The sequence below is a fragment of the Pan troglodytes genome, chromosome 3, assembly GCF_028858775.2.
Source record: "Pan troglodytes isolate AG18354 chromosome 3, NHGRI_mPanTro3-v2.0_pri, whole genome shotgun sequence".
NCBI classification, from domain to species: domain Eukaryota; kingdom Metazoa; phylum Chordata; class Mammalia; order Primates; family Hominidae; genus Pan; species Pan troglodytes.
The window spans coordinates 126,582,436-126,604,993 of record NC_072401.2 but is presented as its reverse complement, the minus strand read 5'-3'; the positions used below and the strand labels follow the sequence as shown (position 1 = coordinate 126,604,993).

General features: G+C 33.0%; 1 protein-coding gene across 3 annotated transcripts in view; it reads right to left on the bottom strand.

Moving 5' to 3' along the window:
• FAT4 (FAT atypical cadherin 4) overlaps positions 1 to 22,558 on the bottom strand; it is a 179,535-nt gene that overhangs the window by 78,733 nt on the left and 78,244 nt on the right. For all 3 annotated transcript variants that reach the window (XM_009448247.5, XM_054683363.2, XM_063809835.1), the window contains 5 exons: positions 17,950 to 18,081; positions 9,715 to 9,976; positions 8,062 to 8,412; positions 1,050 to 1,972; positions 234 to 408 (listed from right to left, as the gene is read on the bottom strand). In XM_009448247.5, the coding sequence (XP_009446522.2) occupies positions 234 to 408; positions 1,050 to 1,972; positions 8,062 to 8,412; positions 9,715 to 9,976; positions 17,950 to 18,081 (1,843 nt within the window). The remainder of the gene's footprint in view (positions 1 to 233; positions 409 to 1,049; positions 1,973 to 8,061; positions 8,413 to 9,714; positions 9,977 to 17,949; positions 18,082 to 22,558) is intronic.

Here is a 22,558-nt window from a genome sequence, read left to right as displayed (position 1 = left end):
CTCCTGCCTCAGCCTTCTGAGTAGCTGGGATTACAGGCACGCACCACCATGTCCAGCTAATGTTTGTATTTTTAGTAGTGATGGGGTTTCACCAGTTGGTCAGGCTGGTCTTGAACTCCCGACCTCAAGTAATCCATCCACCTCGGCCTCCCAAAGTGCTGGGGTTACAGGCGTGAGCCACCGCGCCTGGCCTAGAAATTATCTACAAATGAACAAGGGTGTAATGGACTTACCTGAATCTGTAGCTGTAATCATTAAGACAAAGCGCTCTTTTGTTTCCCGATCCAGACTCTGTGTTACTCCAAGTTCTCCACTGGCTGAGAGAGTAAAAGCATTGTCTTCATTACCACCAAACAGAACATATGAGAGTTTGCTGTTAGATCCTTGATCATCATCTCTTGCCACCACCTGTAGAATAGTACATATCAAGATGTGAGTAAAACAAACAATGCATCTCATGAAATAAAATGCCTCCATTAAAAAAAAATGAGGTAAAACTATGTTAAGAGATTCCAAAGATATATTTTTAGATTTTCAAGTAAAAAATAAAAATGGCACACTATAGTATATATCACCCGAGTCTATTTGTGTAAAAATATGTGTAAAGCTAATGCACAGCATTTTTGGAAGGCTTCATAAAAATTTTTAAGAGCAGTTTCACCTAGGTAGTTAAATATATGAAGGAAAAGAGTAGAACAATATTTATAACGAAGTTTCAAACATTTCCATCATTTTAGTTTTTTACTATGTGCAGATATTATCCTTGTGGAACAAAATTCAAAAACACAAATACCTAAATGTGTGCAACATGAGTATACACAAAAGAAAACTAGTAAAATACAATAGTTTCATCTATGAGGAAATTAAGAGGTTCTTAGGTATGATGTTTATAAACCTTTCCTTTTCAAAATTTGCTGTATCTGCAATTGAGCATTTACGGATGAGAATGAGGAGAGAACAGGGGAAGCGTAAACGCTGTAGAAGAGGGGAGGTTTTCAAATAGATGTCTTATAATTAAGACAACACTTGCTTTATTTAAATATACTGACCTGAAGAATTGTTCTGGGTAGTGTCCCTAAATTCTCAGGGACATTTACAGAATACGGAGATAGCTCAAATACAGGAACAAAGTCATTAATATCCAGTAGAACAATGCTGACCGTGGAGGTATCAGTTCTGGGTGTGCTGCCTCGATCTGTTGCCTGAACAGTTAAATGGTAGGTAGGGGTCTTTTCTCTATCCAAAGGTTTAGCAACAGTGATGGCACCTGTGACAGAGTCTATCCGAAATTCCTGATTGGTATTACCATTAACAATGCCATAGCGAACCTGTCCATTTGTGCCTTCATCTCCATCTGCTGCGAACACTTGTATTATATCTGTTCCAGTAAGTGTGTTTTCATTAATCTCCACTTTATACAAAGCTTGTGCAAAGATGGGGTTGTTATCATTGATGTCAAGTACCACAACTACAACCTCTGTAGATGAAGAGAGAGACGGTTGACCTTTGTCTGTAGCCACCACTGTTAGAGTATAATTAGAAACTTCTTCTCTGTCCAGTTCTCCAGTGAGCCTCACTTCACCATCAATGGTCCCAATACTGAACTTGTTTCCCAAAGGGTTCAGCAGAGTGTACTCAATATAGCTGTTTGGGCCACTATCTGGGTCAGTTGCTTGAGCTTTGAAAACAACAGTATCAATAGGTGTATTTTCTGGAATGTATGTCAATTTAGGGGAAAGAAATGTCGGTGGGTTATCATTTACATCCAACAAAATAATGGAGACTTGAGCAGTGCTTGTGAATCTGGAGGCTGGAATCTGTGGCAGGTCATGCACTTGAACAACCAAGTTGTAGAAGGACTGACTTTCCCGATCCAAAGCTTTTAGGACTTTGAGTACACCATTCTTGTCAACAGTAAACTGCCCAAGGCTATCACCTGAAGCAATGCTATAAGTCAATTGAGAGTTGATGCCTGAAATTAAAGGGAAGAAAACATTTTCTTAAACATATGCTGATTGCAGAACAAGCTACAGCAAAACTTTTGGCAAGTAATTTGGCATGTTTGATATTCCGTGCATCCAAACACACTTTAGGAAATCCTGTGAACAAATGCTCTATATACTGCTTGCTATTTACTAGGGTGTTGAAATGTTAAATTACAAAAGTAAAGAGGAGAAAAATATTCCAGAGAGCAGGTATTTTTCTATATATTTCCTTGTTTCTATCACATAATTCCTGATGGTCCAACACTAACAGTGCCACACACTATACTATTAGTCAAACATTTGTAACTTTAGTAATTTAGGGAGGCTGACACCAATTTTCAAGAAAGGGTAATAAAATGTTCTGATGCATGGCATTAGTCATGAATGCTTTAAGTGTACTTTTATATTTCGTGTCAAAATCAATAAATACTTATTAATTCCTATTAAGTGTCTAGCTAAGTAATCGACCTTTGAGACAATAGTTCTCTTTCAAATTTTATTAAACATATTTAAAGTTTCTAAAAAGTATTTTAAAGAAATTTTTAGCAGTAAAATTATACATAAAACTTTCCAAATATAAATGCTCATGCTATTATTGAACTGTATTTAGATACTGTTGATTTTTCTTAGGATCATGTGCCATTTTTTAGTTTAAAAATTGTTTCTAAATCCTCACTTCAGAAAATGATTGCAGAGAGTCTTATAACAAAAATGATGTGGATCATATACATCATCTTACTGTTTTAGTAACTAAAGGTAAATAACAAATAAGCAGTGAAAACAGAAAGAAGTCAGTTTCTGCCTCAGAGTGATGTTTTCTTCTCTGGCCTATAACGACGTGCATTTTTATATCTTACCCTAATGACATTGGAAAAATTACAGGATATTATGATAAAAACATACTGTACATCCAGGTAATCTATCTTTAATAAAGATGTATATTCTGGGACTAGCAAATATCTACTGGCTAACCTGAATTACCTACAATTAGCTTCTATATTTCTAACATTAATTTCAACTATCCAGGTTTCTGAATTCTACCTATGAGAAGTGATGTTCACTTTTGGCAAAAGTCGTCTAGAACAATTTAATCACCCTTTTACTCTTTTCTTTAGAAAAATTCTTTCTCACTATTCTATGAATACTTCATTTAACTTTTGCCTTTTTTTGAACTTCATCAAGTTCTTTAAGAAGTCAAATTTAACTTGAGTATGAGATTTTTTTCTACCATGTAGAACTCAATGTTTTTAAAAACGCCACACTTACTCTTATTCTGTGACTTTACTGTCTCTAATATCGTTTGCCTAATTTGAAACATGGGAAAAATATTTATGAATACAACTTTCAGACAATGACTTATTAACAAAAATTTCTAGGATAAACAATGATTGAGTAAATCGTTGAAAGGGTAGTTTATTTTTTCCCCTTCATTATGAGTTGTGACTTTTAATCTTTATAGTTTATTTAAGACTACTCACAAGTGAACAAGGAAGAGGTTATAAAGTTCAGAATACTTAGGAGTCTGAAGATCAGGAAAAATATGAATAAATAAAGCTAATAGGTGTCAGAGGTCAATTCACCCACAGGAAAGAAACAGAATTGTAGAATCTGACTAGAACAAGGTTAACAGCTTATTTCAACCCCTTGTCTTAAAATTCCACAGGCTTTAGAGGAAAAAAATTTCCACTATCTTCACATATATATATATAAAGCTTTTAGGACTTTCATTACAACATAAATATACGTATATACATTATATTGTGTGTGTATATATATTTACTCAAACATTATAACATATACATATTTGAGTATATATACACACATACAATTTATTTTTAATTATGTGTATACGTGTGTTTCTATTAACGTCTACATATATAGTTACGTTTAATTACTTTTTAAGAAAATTTTCTGCATTTCCTACAAAAAAGTTCATCAGTAAATATTGAATCCCCATTCTTTTGGGGACATGACTATTATTGAGAAATGCAGTTATGAAAACACATGAATGAAAATAAATACCAACAAGCAAAGATATAAAATTTAATCTAGAGAAGCATATAAAATCTTTCATATCTAAGATCAAAATACATTAAAAATACAGACATTTTACATGGCCTAACGTTTCTACATAAATCAACAGGAATGGGAGCAATTAAATCAAGTATCTGATCATCCTTAGTCCATCATGTATGCTACTTCCTTGAGTAAACAGCTAAATTGCAGAGGCAAAAAGAGAACACGATCCCAAAATTTTATAGCGTTGTTGTAAACAGCAGAACAGCCTCTTTTATAAAGGCAAAAAGTTTGGTAGATGAATGGGTAAGGGAAGTAATAAATTTTAAGCTAACTAAAAGTATAATAAAAGAAAAATTTGCTTTTATATTCAAATACATAATGACAAATATATTAACAACATTAAAAATAAACTGAAGATTATTATTGTTGATGAAACAAATAAAAAATATAACTATTTTTACATAAAATATTGCCATATTATAGAAGAAGTAGCTCTCATCTCAGGAACTGAAAATTAATTGCTGCAATTACAGGCCATGGAATCCATCTGCATTTACTTTACTGTAAAGAAAATAACTTTTCATTTCTGACAAGTCTAAAAAGTGACTTTGGCCACATACACTACATCTAAAAAATACATGCAGACATAGCAAAACTCAAATTTCTCCTGGAATATTTGAAGTATACTGAAAAATACTAAGTTCAGACCATTTTTTCTATTTTTGCAACAAATATCTGAACCATGAGACAGTAAACACATTATTTTAAAATTATTATTTTTACATTGTTTTGAATTCTAAGCTTTATCCATAAGTGTTGCAATTTAAATTTAGTGGGCTTTAATGGCCCACCAGATCTTTTAACTTCAAACAGCCCACTGTGAACCATTTGTGTTCAATGTTCTTCAAGTCATTTAGTTACATGATTCTTCCTGGCAGTTTTATTGCATACGTATGGTTTTATGGTTTCGTCATATATATATATATATATATATATATATATACACACATACACACACACTATATATAGATATCTACATATCTATATATAGTATTTCAGTCTCATGAATAATTTCATTCTAAGAAGCACAGCACATAAAATATATTATAAATATATAAAAAATATATAAATAGTAAAATATATTTTAAAAGTATAGGTGTATAGTTTCATGCTATAAAATATGTATATTTACTCACAATCTATAAATGCTATCTTCTAATTTCTATGAAGAACTAATATTTGTCAACTTTTCACATAGCTGCAACACATAGAAGTGTTTTGAATAACACCCATCTTTATAAAGCAGTTTCAACAAGGTCATCAGGTCACTGGAATATATGAAACTCAATGGTCTGTATTGTACACCAATATTATATAGCTACATTTATTCAGCAAAAATTCCAATTGTATTATTAGCAAAACACTTTAATATGACTTCCCAATATTTAAAGTGTAAATAATTTATAGGATAATGAAATAACCATCAAAGCCAGAATATTTCCGTGATGCTCCTATTTAAATAGTTTTCCTCAATGTAATACCGTATGCTTAGTAGTCTTGATGCTAACAGAGGTATTACCCTTCTTGTGAAAACAGTAAAAGATCTGATTTATTTTTATGAAATCATCATGTAAGCTAAATTTTAAACTCACAGAATCCATAGACAGATAACAGATTGTGACATTTATTTTCATATAAAATTCCTTCATCTAAAAAGATGACAATATTACCTCATTGGAACCTTCTGATCAGAGATTGAGATTTATTTGTTAATTTGTTATTTTACTAATATTGTCTGTGAAACACTTGAGACCCTTTTGTGTAACTGAGCTGGAAATTTTTACGAACAAGCTTACCTTTGTACAGCCTTATCACTGTCCTTGAAATTCAGAAAGAATAGGAATTGTGTCATATATTTTATGTCAAGGTGCAGGAAATTACACTGATAAACGTATTCAAAACTAAAACAATGAATAAATATAGCTTGAAACTTTTACTCAATGCAATTAAAGGAAAAATATCACAAAAACTTACTTAGAGACAATGGTCAATGTATTTCTGTGCTTACATGTGCATGGAATATTCCAGCAGGTTTTTGACAAACAAAATTCTTTTCTTTTTCTTTTTAATTTTTTGGTATCTTCCCAGTTTCCCTATATTTTAAGTTATGATGGTAAATAAAACTTATTCCAGGAAAACATACAATTCTATGAAACAATGGGCTCTCTCTAATACATAACTAATAAATCACAAAGAAACATGGTGGAAAATTCTTCACTGTAGAAAAGTTGAGCACAGTCACAGGACAAATAAGAATACATGATTAGCTTTGAAAATATTCTTATCTATGGACTAGGTAGACTAACTAAAAGTTATAGCAGATAAACCAATCTCCAAAATAGGGACTGACCTCAATTATATACAGATATCTAACTGGAGCCAATCCACAGACCTGGGATGAGGTACATGAAATAGAGTGTGCAATGTTCTTAGGCCAGGACTGGGTACATGCAAAACACTTGGCAGATGTCAGTTCTTGAGATTCTTATTAACATCGTTAACATTAAAGTATTGTTACTAGCAACAGTAGTAGTAATAGTAGTAGTACTAGCATTACAGCTGTATCTATTTTAGATATATCTTTGTGCCCAATTTTAACTGCACTTAAATTAGAGGAGGAAACATCAAAATGCTCTTACTCAATGAATTCTAAAGAAGTATTTCCCATTTTACTTATTGAAACATATATAAAATACTGTCCTTTTTGCTTCTCATATCGTTCCAAGTGCCATTTATAGACACTATGAGAAGGAAACTAAGTATAGAATAGAATGTTAAAATAGAATAGTATTCTGAGATTTCACAAATCATCCAAGTCATAAGAATAAGGAAATTCTAAATTGAGATAGATATGCCTGTCAATAGAGACCTATTTCTTCTTCAAAGTACTGTCCCTTGTTTTATATATTGATGAGACAATTTAGTTGCATCCAACATAAGGGAAAAACACGTACTAATTTTCCAGACAATTCAGTTAAAGATTGATAATCCATACAATGTTTTCTCTAATGCTATATTATATGATATGTATACTTACAAAACAGGTGTTAGAAGAAAGGCCAAAGGAGTCAGCTATTAAAATAAAGTTTGCCAATTGCTTTTGCAATAAATACAAATCAAACACATGTAAAGTATAAATTTAATGCAAAATTTTAACTTGATCATTAGCATAAATTAAACAGATCTGAAACTGTTCGAGCTGAAATGAAACCTAGTTAAAATATTATTAGCTGGGCTGGGTGCAGTGGCTCACGCCTGCAATCCCAGTACTTTGGGAGGCCAAGGCAGGCGGGTCATCTGAGGTCAGGAGTTGGAGATTAGCCTGACCAACATGGAGAAACCCCGTCTCTACTAAAAATACAAAATTAGTCAGGCGTGGTGGTGCATGCCTATAATCCTAGCTACTCGGGAGGCTGAGGCAGGAGAATTGCTTGAACCTGGGAGGTGGAGGTTGCAGTGAGCTGAGATTGCATCATTGCACTCCAGCCTGGGCAACAAGAGTGAAACTCTGTCTCAAAAAAAAAAAAAAAAATTATTAGCTATTTGTCAGTCAAAAATGTGAAACTTAGTTTTTGCATTCGTAAGCATTTTTACTTAAGTCTTTGGTTTCATTTTGCTTTGAAATTCTATCCTTTTCAAGTTAAAATAACATACGTAAACCTAATATTTTTATTTATCTAACAAAATTATCCAAAAAAAAAGTGGTCTTATGACTTCTACATTGCTAAATTGAAACACGACCCTACATTTAGGGGGAAAAATAAGATAAAGTTTATAAAACAATACAAGGTATGTTTTCTGTTATAAATAAGAATTTAACCGATAAAGTACTTAATTTTTAAAATCCTCTATAGTTCAGTTATAATTCTATTCCTCAACTTCCAACCTATATTCACAAAATGCATTTTTGTGACAGCTCAACACAATAAATAAATGTAATATAAATCTGATGACAGTTTATAGATGTTTTAAAAATTATATTAAATAAAATACATACCATCATCTGCATCAGTAACATTAAACACAAGAACAGTAGATCCCACAGGTAGATTCTCCATTAAAGATGTGCTATATGAATTCAAGCTGAAAATAGGTGGATTATCATTTACATCTAGAATATTGAAATAAACTCTGATGGTAGTAAATTGTCCCCCACCGTCTTCTGCTCGAACAGTGAGGATATAATATTGCTGTACTTCATAATCTAATAATCGAGTCAAATTAAAGACCCCAGTAATGGGATTCAGGAAAAAGATGCCATCTTCATCATCTTCATTCACAATATATGTAATTTCTCCATTCACACCAGAGTCATCATCCGTGGCTAAAATGGCTGCTACCAAAGAACCTATCAAAAGAATAAATTAATAGTATAAAATCAAGGAAGTAAGAAGTATTACTAAGAGAACATATAGAAAAAGACCAAAAAATGTATTTGTACAGTAAAATATCTTAACTGAAAACTGCTATGAAAATACAGTGAACATAACATTCTGCAGATTTTGATATTATCATTTCCCTATTTGAATACAGTATGTGACATATCAGATATCCAGTGGACCTCAGGTTTCAGCATAAATTTCCTGAGGAATTAATAATACATCTGATGTTATGTTTCCATCTAGCAGTACCTATCCATAAATATACTGATGAATTCAATCTACATTTAAGGTAGCATATTGCTAGTGTCAGGAACTGAGGATTCCAAAAAATATATAGGCTTATGCCCTGGTGATACTACTCTAGAACTTATGTGGTCATTGAAATAACTAAGTCAAGAAATAAGTGTGATGGGATTTCCATAAAGGACTTGCACAAGATATCTTGAGGAATGAAGAAAAAACTGCAGGTAGAAGGAGTCTCCTGTAGATGTTTAATTCCTTTGCCAAACGGAGTTTCTAAAATGTATGGCTTATCATGAATAATCATTCCAAATGTAATTCAGAATAAAATTTTAATTTTACATAAAAATTTCCAATAATGGGAATGAAGCATACACACACACACCAGAAACATGGATATTGAGTACTCAGACTAAAAAAATCACAATATAATATGTTCAAAGAAGCAAGATTATAATTAAAGATTCAGTTTCTCATAACACTTAATGGGCATTTGCTAATACCCAAGCCCTGTGTTAGCAAACTCAATGTACTTTCTAAATTATCCTTTACCTTAACTCTTAACAGGAATTACTGTTTCCATTTACAGGATAGAGAATTGAAACTAAGAGAAATGAATTAACTTGCCGTTGGTCACACAGCTAGTGAGCGTTAGAATCAATATTCACAGTTTTTCATGTATTTTTTTTTTGCTGTTCTTTTTATACATAGCCCCCAAATCACATTAGACGTTTTTAAAGCAGAAAGAGTACCAAAACTGTGGTTGACAGAAAATTAATAACCCATGTCACAAATACTTTCAGACACATAAATGGCTAACCTCATTCATCCTAAAAAATTTAGCCATTTGCTTGAGAATTTTACCAAAGATCGCTAATGAAAAGATCCAACAATCCAGCATATATATTTTTATAACTAGTAGTATATGATTAAAAACTAATCATTGATTAAGAGCAGCCGAAACATAGTATGTAATTTTGGTTCAAAAGCGATTCTTGCAAAATACACATAAGAGACCCATCACCTACCAGGGATTGTGTCCTCAGGAATGTCAAAAGAGTATACAGGTCTGGAAAATTTGGGTGTATGGTCATTCACATCACTGACAGTGATATTAATTCTCATATCCGAGGACTGAAGACCATCATCAGCACGAACTAGCAGTGAATATTTGGAGCGGCGTTCCCTGTCCAACCGCCTGGTTGCTATCAGATCTCCGGATTCTGGGTCAATGCGAAAACTATCATCAGCTCCACTAATGATAGTGTATGTGACGAGAGCATTTGCACCCTAAAAAAAGATACCAAGCATCTGAGCTATTGGAAGTAGAAAAGCATTGCTCCTTATATTTTCTTTTGAACATGTATTTGACAAAGGAAGGCTTTTTGGCTTTAAGTTCATATGATATTATAAGACTTAAACAGGTAATGAGAGATAAACTTACTAACTAACGAAGGCAGTAAAAGCTTTGTATGCCCCAAATTACAAAACATTGCTGAAAGAAATCAACAAAGATACAAACAAATGGAAAGACATCCCAAGTTCATGCATTGGAAGACTTAATATTGTTAAAATGTCCATGTTATCTATGCAATTTACAAATTCAATACAATTTATATCAAAATCCTAACAGCATTTTTTATACAAATAGGTAAAGCAATTCCAAAATTCATACGAAACCACAAAGGAGCCTAAATAGCCAAAACAATCTTGAGAAAGATAAACAAAGTTAGAGGTATTGTGCTTCCTGATTTTAAAATATACTACAAAGTTACAGTAATGAATAAAGTATTGTGCTGGCATAAAGACACACATATAGACAAACCAAACAGACTAGAAAGCCTATAAATAAATCCATGCATGATAGTCAATTGATATTCCATAAGGGTGCCAAGGATATATAATGGGGAAAGGATAGTCACTTCAACAAGTGGTGTTGGGAAAACTGGATATCCATATGCAAAAGAATGTAAATATACATTATACACAAATATCAATTTAAAATGGATTAAAGACTTAAAATTAAGACCTGAAACTATAGAACTCCTAGAAGAAAATTGCTAAAAGACAGCCTGGGCAATTATTTCATGTATATGACTCCCAAAACAAGCAACATAAGCAAAAGCAGACAAGTGAAAGTATATCAAACTAAAGTTTCTCTACAGTAAACAGTCGAGAAAATGAAAAGGCAATCTATGGGATGTGAGAAAATATTTGCAAACTGTATATCTGATAGAAAGTTAATTTTCAAAATATATAAATAAGTCCTACAACATAATAGCTATAAGTTTGGTAATCCAATAAAAAAATGGTTAAGGTCTTATATAGATGTTTCTTTAAAAGAACACATAAAAATGGCCAACAAGTGGCCAGGCGTGGTGGCTCACACCTGTAATCCCAGCACTTTGGGAGGCCAAGGTGGGCAGATCATGAGGTCAGGAGATCGAGACCATCCTGGCCAACATAGTGAAACCCCGTCTCTACTAAAAAAAATTTCAAAAAATTAGCCAGTAGCCTGGAGTCCCAGCTGCTCGGGAAGCTGATGCAGGAGAATGGCATGAACTCGGGAGGCAGAGCTTGCAGTGAGCCAAGATCACACCACTGTACTCTAGCCTAGGTAACAGAGCGAGACTCTTGTCTCAAAAAAAAAAAGGCCAACAAGTATATAAAAATACTCAGTGTCACTAATCATCAGGGAAATGCAAATCAAAACCACAATGAGAAATCACCTCACACCTGTTGGCATGGCTATCATAACAAATAAACCAAAACAAGTGTTGGTGAAGAAGTGGAGAAATTGGAACCCTTGTACACTGTTGGTGGGAATGCAAAATGATGCAGCTGTTGTGGAAAAACAGTATGGAGGTCCTCAAAAAAATAACAAATAGAATCACCGTATGATCCAGCAATCCTTTTTTCACAATGGTCATGATTTGGAAACAAACTAAATAGCCATTAACAAATGAATAGATAAAAAAAGGTGATATAGGTTTAGCATCCCTAATCAAAACAAACCCAAAATCCAAATGCCCCAAAATCCAAACATTTCCAAGTGCCAATATGATGTTCAAAGGAAATGCTTATTGGAACATTTCAGATTTTGACATTTCAGATTAGGGATGCTAAATCAGCATGTATAATGCAACTTCCAAAATTTAAAAAAAAAAAAAAGGAATTTGAGACACTTCTGGTCCCAAGTATTTCGGATAAGAAATATTCAACCTGTATATACATACAAAGGAATATTATTCAGCTCAAAAACCAAACGAAATCCTGCCATATGTGACTACATGGATGAGCCTTAAGGATGTTATATTAGATAGTCACAGAAGGACAAATACTGCTTGGTAGGTATTTATATATATGAAGTATCTAAAATGGTCAAACACATAGAAGCATGGAGTAGAATGGTGGTTTTCCAGGACAGACAGTAGGGAGAAATCAGGAGCTTATAAGCCATGGGTATACATCTTCACTTATGCAAGAGGAATAATTTCTAGATCTACTGTACAACATCGTGCCTATAGTTAACAATACTGTATTGTACATTTAGAAATCTTTTAAAAGGGCAGATCTCACATTAATGTTCTTATCACAATAAAATAAAAATAAAAGCGTATCAAATGAATACAATATTTTACAGTCATTCACTATTCATGGACTTGGCTTACTGTTGAACAGTGTGTTAGAGTGGACAATTTTAATATAGAACAAAAGAAGAAAGTCAAGCTAAAATGTTAGAGTATCGGTATATTTTTTGAGAACTTCAAATATAACACAACTTTGCCTCAATTCTACAGCCAAGGAACCCCAATATTGTTTTAATTGGAAGCAATCTTTTAAGGATATTGATATTGCAGTATGGACTAGTGTAGGGAGAGGCCAGAGAAGGCAGATTGTGAATACAGTTGGGGCCCAAGAGACTGAGGCTTCATTTCCCCCAAGTTGCTGAAACAGTTCTGTAAAATGAAAGTCCCTGTTCTGGAAAATGAAAATGGGGGTGATTTCCTACGTACTCTCAGGTCTTTGAGCTGTGACCCTCAAAATTCTGAACTAGAGAGATGGCAGAGAGAAAAATAGAATATTCATAGTGTTTGCTAGCTGCTAAACGCCACCTTGAGCACATCAATTCCAGGGCACTAATTAATTTGTTAAAGGCAAACTAGCAAGGTAAGTACTATTAGAATGCCCATTTTAAAAGAAATTAAGGGATTGGAATCCTGGCCGTCTTGCTCTGAATCAATACATGGGACAAATTAGTAAAATTTGACAAATTATTGAAAATAGAAATAATACTAATAGCTCTCTCATTTGCTCAACATTTCCATATATATTCTCACTTTTTTAACAACCCCATGTGCAAAGTAAAAGCAAAAAAGAAAAAAAAAAGTCTTTTTAAATTTCAAGTTACTTTGGCTGGCAATTAAGAGAGTACTCTTACTGAGGACATTTCAAGAATAGGACCTGCTTTGATGCAGGATAAATAGGAAGTGAAATTTTATTTGTGGTGTATTTAGGGATTAAAGAATAGCATCATAGAAATGGTTATCTGGCAATTAGAGATTTGGGAATGAGGTTTAAAATAAATATCTGAGGGTCATTTTATGTGGGTGTCAGTTGAAGCCACAAGAGTCGTTCAGAAATTAAATTAGAATAGATAGAGATAGGAACACTCATGTAAGGACTGAATAAGGATGGTGAAGGAATGGGAAAAAAGAAGAGAAGCCAGGATCAGCAGAAGAAGAAGGAAGAGAGATATTTCTTAATTCTGTATATTACAATCAAAATACTGAGTTTAATATACCCTGTGCTGATTGAGATATGATGCTCTGGGGCCATATTTTGGGGTTGAATTTGTGCTCCATTTATTAGTCATGTGGCATTGGACCACATACTTAACCTCTCCAAGCCCATGTTTCCTCATCTGTACACTGGGATGATAATATTACCTGCCGAAAAGGATTGTTTTGGAGGTTAATTTAGTGAACATATATTTTAAAAACCTAGAACAACCCTTGACAGATAGTAAGCACAGGAAAATGATAGTTGTTATTTTATTCTTATTCTTACTATTTTCTTATAAGAGAAACATAATGGCTTAAATGTATTTGATGACTTAGACTTCTGCAAATGAAAAATTTAAATCAAAATATAACTAGAGTTGCCATATATCCATGGGAAAATACAGTATCAGATTTCCTATTATATGTTATTATTGACCTTGACACTAGGTATAAGTAGTGCTAGAAATGTTGACTTCAAAAATTACTCTTTAATTTAATATACTTACCTAAAACAAATATACCATTTATTGTAATTAACCTCAAAGAATGTATTTATTAAAATATAAAGACACAGAGCTCTCAATGAGAATATTAGGAAGAAGGTAAGTTTGGAGTGTATAGGCATGTAAAGCTGACACAGTGGGGGATTACAGCATCCACAGTTTCCATACATCTTTTCCATCATAGCTTACATACATTTTTTCCTTCATGGTCAAACATATAAGGAGATGATTTCTAACAGTCTAAAGCAAAAATATTCCCGCTATATTTAGTGTTAGTTTGTACTGCATTCTTCAGGCCAGTCTTAACATTTAGTAAAATGAATGCCTCAAAGCACATTTAAATTTAATAATGGAACAGCTGAGTCTAAGACATTACCCACATTTACCTTGTATATTCAGGTGTACATTGAATATCTAACGTATTTATTGTAATTTTATGGTTTAACAGAAACTTTCAATAAGCATGTGAGAATTCTCATCTGACCACACTCTGTACATTTGTTCTGTTTCACTAGGAATTCCATTATTTTAGTAAAGTGGGTGAGGTATGGAAGTAGCTACATTCAATTCAGACCCATGAAAATAGTAAGTACTTGGAAATTAAGGTAAAGAAAAGAAACAAAAACCTATTTAATGCTATTACAAAAATGGTTTGATATTTAGAAATGCCCTGTCTACAAATGGGCTGTAATAAATAATAATATTCCTAAAGTTGTAATAATTTTTCTGAAAAGAGGTAAACACATCAGGCTGTGTTGATAAAAAACAATCTTTTTCATATTCAAAATCAGCTGATGTGGTGAATTCATAATATTAGTGAATGTCTGAAAATATCTGGCCAAGAGTAATGATTTAATTAGGTCTTTTGAAAAGTCTATTTACTAAATATTCAAAATATGCCATATCAGCAACAAAACAAGAAACAAATATCATGTTTCAGCTTCACTGCAGTGGAAATAATGCTGGTTAAAAATATTCTGCTCTCCGGATGAACCACAGAGACAAAAGCACATAGAAGGAATTCTAAAAGTAAATAGCTATAAATTTCAAATGCATATTAGAACCTTAAATAGTATTTTCAAAAACATGTATGGTACCACGAAGCAAAGTTTGAGTATCCTGGCCCATTACTAGCATAATTCTGTTTATAAAAGGGAACAAGAGACAAACAGAATCATGTGCTTCTGAAACATGTAAATCTTGATCCAACACATTTCAAATGATATCTAAATTAAGTTCAACATGTACATGTTGTTTTATAAAATTGTAATTCCTTTACCCAGGCTTTGTTCTACAGTGCCCTACAAGAGTTCCTATAGCATACTAACACTTATATGTTAGGTAAAGTAATTAATGAAAAGTATATAAATAATTTTTAAAAATCTACACAATTGGCTGATGACCTACATAATCTCGCGTCTTACTCAAACTAGATGAAGAAAGAAAACAGAGCCAGGATTTGAAAAGAGAGAAAATTTAAAAAATATTTTCCCCAAAATTTGGCTAAGAGGTAAGGAGTTGAGAATAAAGTAGAAAATAAAACAAAGGTTTATCTAAAAGCATTAATATTTATTATAAGCAACTAAAAACAACCACAAAAAGAAAACAGCCCAAAATTCTAAATGCCACAGGCAGCCATTCTACTTAACATGAAACCAAAGACATGTGAGTTCCTCGTGTCAAGAGTTATAGTCAGTCAGCAGTTATTAAAACGTTATTAAATTGTTTAAGAGAAAAATGCATTTAAGAAGACAAACAACTTTGTGAGCTTTTTCTTTAAAAAACAATGGTTGTAGTTTTCCTGAAATGCCCCCCTTTCCTTTAATGTTGTAGGTGCACCTAGTTACTCCCTTCCATCCTCTCTGCCTTTCTACACTCACACACAAACAAATCGAGTTATAAGAATGTGGTGATTTTTCTGCCTTCAGGCACAGTCACACCTCATACATATTGTCAGCATCCCTCTCTACCCTTGAATTTCTAACAGCCTTCCCTCCAATTCTCTTGTTTATTCCAACGTTATAGCCTTATACTTTTCTGGCCCTAATACTCCACTCTGTCTCATCTCAAAAGTACTTCTTATATATACTAGCTATCATCACTTTACATTCTGTATTTTTCTTAACTAGCATGTCTAAGTGATAACACCTGCAAGGTTACTTACATTTTTTTTTTAAACTTAAAAAACAAAGCTCAGTAGAAATAAAATAAAAATTCACAAAAACAAGTGTTGGTCTAAATACCTAGATGTATAAGGACCTTCCTAGGCTTCCTCTAGTCTCATCATAAAGGTAAACATAGCTTAAAAGATGAACTTGGAGGCAATGCAAGTGTGTGCACACATACACAAACACACACACGGAAGTCAGATGGAGAAAAATAAGAATGCTGGCAGCATTGCATTTATACTAATACTTACATGAAATATTCTTAAAGAGAAAATATTGGGAAGGAAATAAAATTATAACAGTATCAAGAGAACAGTATTAAAAGGGTTGAGTGTTGGAATCTCTGAAATAACCATTTCTTAAGAGAGCAGTATGATGATTAAAACAACTAAATTTCCAAATGCAATTCTACCTGTGATTCCTGTAATTCCTATTAAATAATCCCACTCTAATTATAATATTCCATGGAGTAAATAGCCATCCCATTAGAATATATATTATAATTAACATGATTATTACTTCATTCTTTTAAAGTGATTAGAATAAATCACTTCAAATAAATGAGTTTTATTTGCTCTATTCTTAGAGTATAACCAATGAAATAGTCATTACAATTTCAATTATTTGATGTCAATTGTCCTATGCCAATTACATGAGTTTTTTGTTATTGCTGCTACTTTCAAATAAGAGTTAATGAAATTTTATGAATTGATAAATCAAAATGTATATTATCAATGATAAACTTTAAGAAAATGAAATATTTACTGAATTATGGCTAATGATATCACATATCTATCAACAATAGAAATATTAAGTCAGATAACTCTTTTAAAGCTAGCTAAATTTGAAATAAGTGTGAACTTCACATTGTAAAATTGAGTAGAATGTACTAAACATAAAACATCGTATCTTTTCTAATAGCAAATTGCAATTACCTAAATGTCTATGCTTTATTTTGTTCATTTGTAATAGTTAGATTTTGGCAAAATGTATAAATGACTAAGTCATTACCTTTCTGTATTGGCAGTTAAAATTATTTTATTATTTATTTATTTAAATTTTTAAGGTTACAGAAATACATTTATAAAGCACTGATTCATATGCCAGGAATCAAGTTTCTGATATTTCTGAGTTTAGATGAGAGGAAGAACATTAAATTCTCTGTTCTGTGTTAGGCTTGGCTTAAGGGGAAAGAGGTAAGGAGATACTGGTGTCTGGAAAGTTACTCCTCTTCCTTAAACTCCAGAACATTAATTAAACTCTTTACCCAGTAAAGAGAAAATAAGCTATGGAGTTTTTTTCATAAGAAAAATACAAATCACAAATTATTTGTTTCCGTGCCATTTGAAACATAATAATTACATAGCTGAACTTAATATATAAATATAGAAAATAGTAATCTAAACCTTAAAATTCTGTAGTTTTAAATTATTTGCTTTTAACAATTACAAACAAAATAAAAACCAATCCTTAGCTGCTATAAGATAGCAAAGGGGAATAATAATGGCATAAAATAGAGATACCTCTTTAGATATTTTTATTATTAAAGAAAAAAAATAATTTGGCTAAGTAACCTAAAGTGCAAGCAGCAAGTGAGTTGTGGATTGCTGATCAGAGGAAAATTACCTCTTGATAGTAATCTCTTTTTTAACATTTTTATGTTACATTTCAAGAATTAATGTTCTTTGGAAAGGAGCACACATGCTTAACCTTAATTATTGGGTCATAAAAGTAGTCAACATATCCTAGAAATTTGATAAATCACTGCACTACGAAGTTTCACAAATTCAGAGACATGCTTGAGCTACCTCATCAGCATCCATGGCTGTCAGCTGCATAATCTTAGAGCCATCTCCAATGTTCTCCTCTACAGTGAGATCCAGCATGTCCGTTGGAAATACTGGTGGATTGTCATTGATATCCTGAAGTGTTATTTCTACCTACAAAGAAAAAGGAAACAATGTGTGAATGACTCCCACGTGTCTGCAAGATACCAATTAAAATGACTACTACCAGGATTCCACGCAATCAATACTGCCAAAATGAATTGGAACCTTTGCATCTAACATCCAAACAACAGAAACTACCCCTAGGGAAAAGCTGTGAAATCTTTACATGAAAACATAAAGTCGAAATAAAAATCGTCTGTCTTGTTGATAAGTAACTGATTTTAAATAGTGGACATGGAGTTTGTACTAGAAAAGGTCCACTGATTAATTGTCATTTTAATCCCCAGATTTGCACATCACTATGGAACTGCCAAGGCTCAGCACTGTCTGTCATTCAACCATTAAATGCTGCCTGACACACAGAGGAGGTGGTGTAAATTTTCTTGCTGAAATGTTTACATATTGGCAACTAATGTCTGGGGGAAATAAAGAAGTTCACATGTTGTTTTAAGAATCACTCAGAATTTCCCCCTTTAAAGTCCACGCTCAACCTTTAATGGGAAGAAAAATACATCTTTTCTTTCTATTTCCACTCGTATCAGCACTCTCTATTTGTGACTAAAGCTAAGCCATCATTTCTTTCAGATGTCATGTGGATATAGGTTGCAAATATTAACAGCTTTGTTTAAAAGATCCTAGCCAGAGTTATTTGTTTGCTTCCTCACCTAAGAAAAAATGTTTAGAAGAAAGGATTTGTGAAGTATAAAATAATAACTTCAAACTCTGTATTTTCTCTTTTGAGTTAGGTGCTAATAGCTCAAGTTCTGGTAAGAAGAGGAAAGACAGCTGCTGATAAAACTGAAATCTTCCCAGTTGGATCACAAAATTAAGTCATCCATTTAATTAAAAAACCCACCCATCCATTTAGCTAGGATATAACCAGGGCATGTTTGTGATAGGATAAAATGTCATCTTTTATAGTTATGCTGTAAAAACTCCATCAGTGATGAGTGATAAGGATGAATCTGAAGGAAGTGGGGAGAGCAAAATAATTCTGATTTCTCCTTTCCCAGGAAGAATGGAAGCTGTGGGAAGGGGAGAGGCAGTAAGTAGGACTGTCATCATTCTCTGAAAAGGAATGAATGGGAAATATACGAGAGCTAGACAAATAAATGAGCAATTTATAAAAATAGAAAACAACATATAAAATTAAGTACTAAATAATTTTTATACCTCTAGTTCCACCTTTTAGTAGAAGAGTGGATCATAAAACAAATGGCTCAAATGAGTCCAGAGAATGGTGAAGACAGGCAAGTCTCAGCAGTTAGAAATCTGACACTTCTGATTTTGGCTAGCAACAACCATTCTCGACACCATTTCCTTTAAGGAAATGCCCACAATAACTACAACTGCAGCCTGGAAGATGCATTTCCAACTTCCTTGCAGGGTTGTAAATATCATGGGTTTTAGAATTAGAGAGACCAGACTTCAAAATCCTGTCTGACACTTATTAGCTAGATGAACTCGGGCACTTAATTTCTCTTAGCCTCAGTCCATCCTTTTAAAATCAGTATAATAATATGTGTCCTAGAGTATTTTGTGAAGACTAAATCCTGATGATATAGGTAAAGAAAATGCTTAACACAGTTTCTGGCACAGAGTGAAGTATTCTATAAAAAGTCAAGATCTTGGTTTTCAAGCTGTTAGGACAGATCTGGAAGCTTCTTAGAGCCAGAGAAAGGCTTTGAGAAAAGGTATTTTAAAAAATCAGAATTCCAGTCCCACATACAGGTTCAACTGGCACATACTGAATGTACACTGAGTTTTCATGTGGGAAGAGCTTTGAAATACACACACACATACATATTATATATATATATATATATATATATACACACACACACACATACACATACATGTATGTAATGAATGTTCTTCAGAAATTACTAAATATCTTCACTTTATACACATAAATTTTTTGTATATATATGCATAGTCCTTAAAACAAGAAAAAATGACAAACAAAAGGTAACTGAATGCATCATAATTCAACTCTGAACTTTTAGATTCATAGAATTTTAAATAATTCTAAATTGTCTTTCATCTGTAATCTTATGACTTTATTGGGAAAGCAACAAGCCACCCTTGTGCATGCTAGGGGTGTGTGTGTGCACGCGCATGCTTGCATGCATGCGTGTGCATGTATGATTTTGTAAATGTCTTTGTGAAAAAATGTACGTGTGTTTATGTAAGTATGTGTGGGTGTGTGTAAATGTGTGCATGTAAGTGTGTATGTGCAGGGAAGAACATTAAATTGAGCGTAAGGAAGGTCTAGATTGACACCAATTAAACATGACCATCAAAGGCACATCAGGAAACAGAGTCACACACTAGGAACAAGTTGAGTATACCTAAAAGATGTCTCAGTGTAACTGGTGGGTCCATGAATTTAGCAAGCCAATTCTATATTTTAATAGTTTTAATAAAATAACTAATAAACATATCTGATTTTTTTTAGGTTATATGTGTATGTGGATACATACACACCTACACACACATATATACATATAAAAACCTCAGCAGAGCCCTATGACCTAAGAACTTTATCTCCCATTGGATAGATGAGTTAATGAAAGTCCAGTGGTAAGGAACGACCTAGTGCCACAGAGCTAATCAGTCAGTAAAGAAAACTTACACAGTCTCATGCGTGTGTGTTCAAAAAACATAATGAATCATGTTTTTAAAATATATGCTACAGCTATACAAATATATTTTCATAAATGTGCATTTCATTCACATCCGGAATCTGGATCACTTACATAAGAACTAACTAACTATTAATCAATCTCTCTCTGTCAAAATTTTTTTGAAAACTAAACTAGGGGATCACTACATAGTGCTCTAGAAGTCTGTGATCCCGTATGCTCTGTGAGATTTTGGTCATTTCAGATACGGAAAAGTCTTTCTTTTTGCTTTAGTAGAGATAGTAAATTTAGTTAAATATTATTGAGTTCAAAACTACACCTTTTTGAATGAATCTATATAGGCCAGTTGTATATACAGATCTAGACCATTTCACATCATTATATTCTGATATGTGCAAAGTTATATTTTTAGTAAGAATTCCATAGGTCATTTATTTAATAAATCAGGCTATCCTCTTTCCCAAAATTAGTGTCATCTTGCCATTCTAAAAGTGAATAATGGCCGGGCACGGTGATTCACACCTGTAATCCCAACGCTTTGGGAGGCCTAGGCAGGGGAATCACCTGAGGTCAGGACAAGCCTGAGTTCTATACCAGCCTGGCCAACATGGCAAAACCCCATCACTACTGAAAATACAAAAATTAGTTGGGCGTGGTGGCGTGCACCTGTAATCCCAGCTACTCAGGAGGCTGAGACAGGAGAATCGCTTGAACCCAGGATGCAGAGGTTGCAGTGAGCCAAGATGGCATCACTGCACTCCAGCCTCAGCGACAGAGTGAGACTCTGTCTCAAAAAAGAATAAAAAAGAAAAGTGAGTAACTTCATATTCCATTTCTTGAAAATCTAGATATTTTTCCTTAATTGCCCATTCCCTTTTCTCTACTCCACAGTTCCTTAGATATAACTGAAAAGCTTTCAGCATGGTTTGGCAAAGTTCTCTCAGTAGCCTGGGGTTTTAATTATCTAGGAGAGAAGATCTGAACTCATTAGCATAGATAAGTGTTATCCTGCCATTTCTTCACTTATCCAGATCCTTAGTGCCATGGTTTTATCTACCAAGAATTGCAAGATTCTGAACCCATTTACATGTGATGTGGTCACTAAATCTAACATTTATTCATTGAATATTTTAGAATCTGTCACATAACAAGTATGTATTAGTCACCAAAATATATAAAAGAAAATAAGACAAGTCAGCATCCCTTGTAGAAAATAGGTGATGTACTTTAATAGCAATATTTACAAACAGAAGCAGTCATCCCTGGGAAAATACACTGTTGACATCTTGATTCCAGAAATTTGTCTTTAAATTGCTTCCTTGTTGCCATTGGTGTTACTATTTATCTTGATGATTCTAAATCCTAACATGTGCTTGGTTCACTCTCAGATCTGACACCAACAATTACTATACCTTCTTTAGACTAAGGTTTGGTGTGATTTATTTTAAAACGTTATATAAAACACAAGAATTGAACATTAGAAGTTTAGAGAAAAAAGCAGGAAACAATAACTACATTTTTATAATTCTTAAAACCCTTTTATTTCTATACAATTTAGATCACTTTAAATAATGAAGACAGTTGTTATTAGTGGTTTAGCTTAAAATTCTGAGATCTTAAAAGTCTACAATATTATTTCTAAACTAAAAAAGCATATGTTGTAAAAATTAAAGGACAAACCCAATACTACTACATAGTTAAGCTTTCAGTGCCAGCATTGCCCCTCTTAGTGTTTTACATTTATCTTTACATTTGTTTAGACTGGAGGTAAAATTGCATTCAAATAAACATTTTGCAAAAACACAAATCACATTTCAAACTCA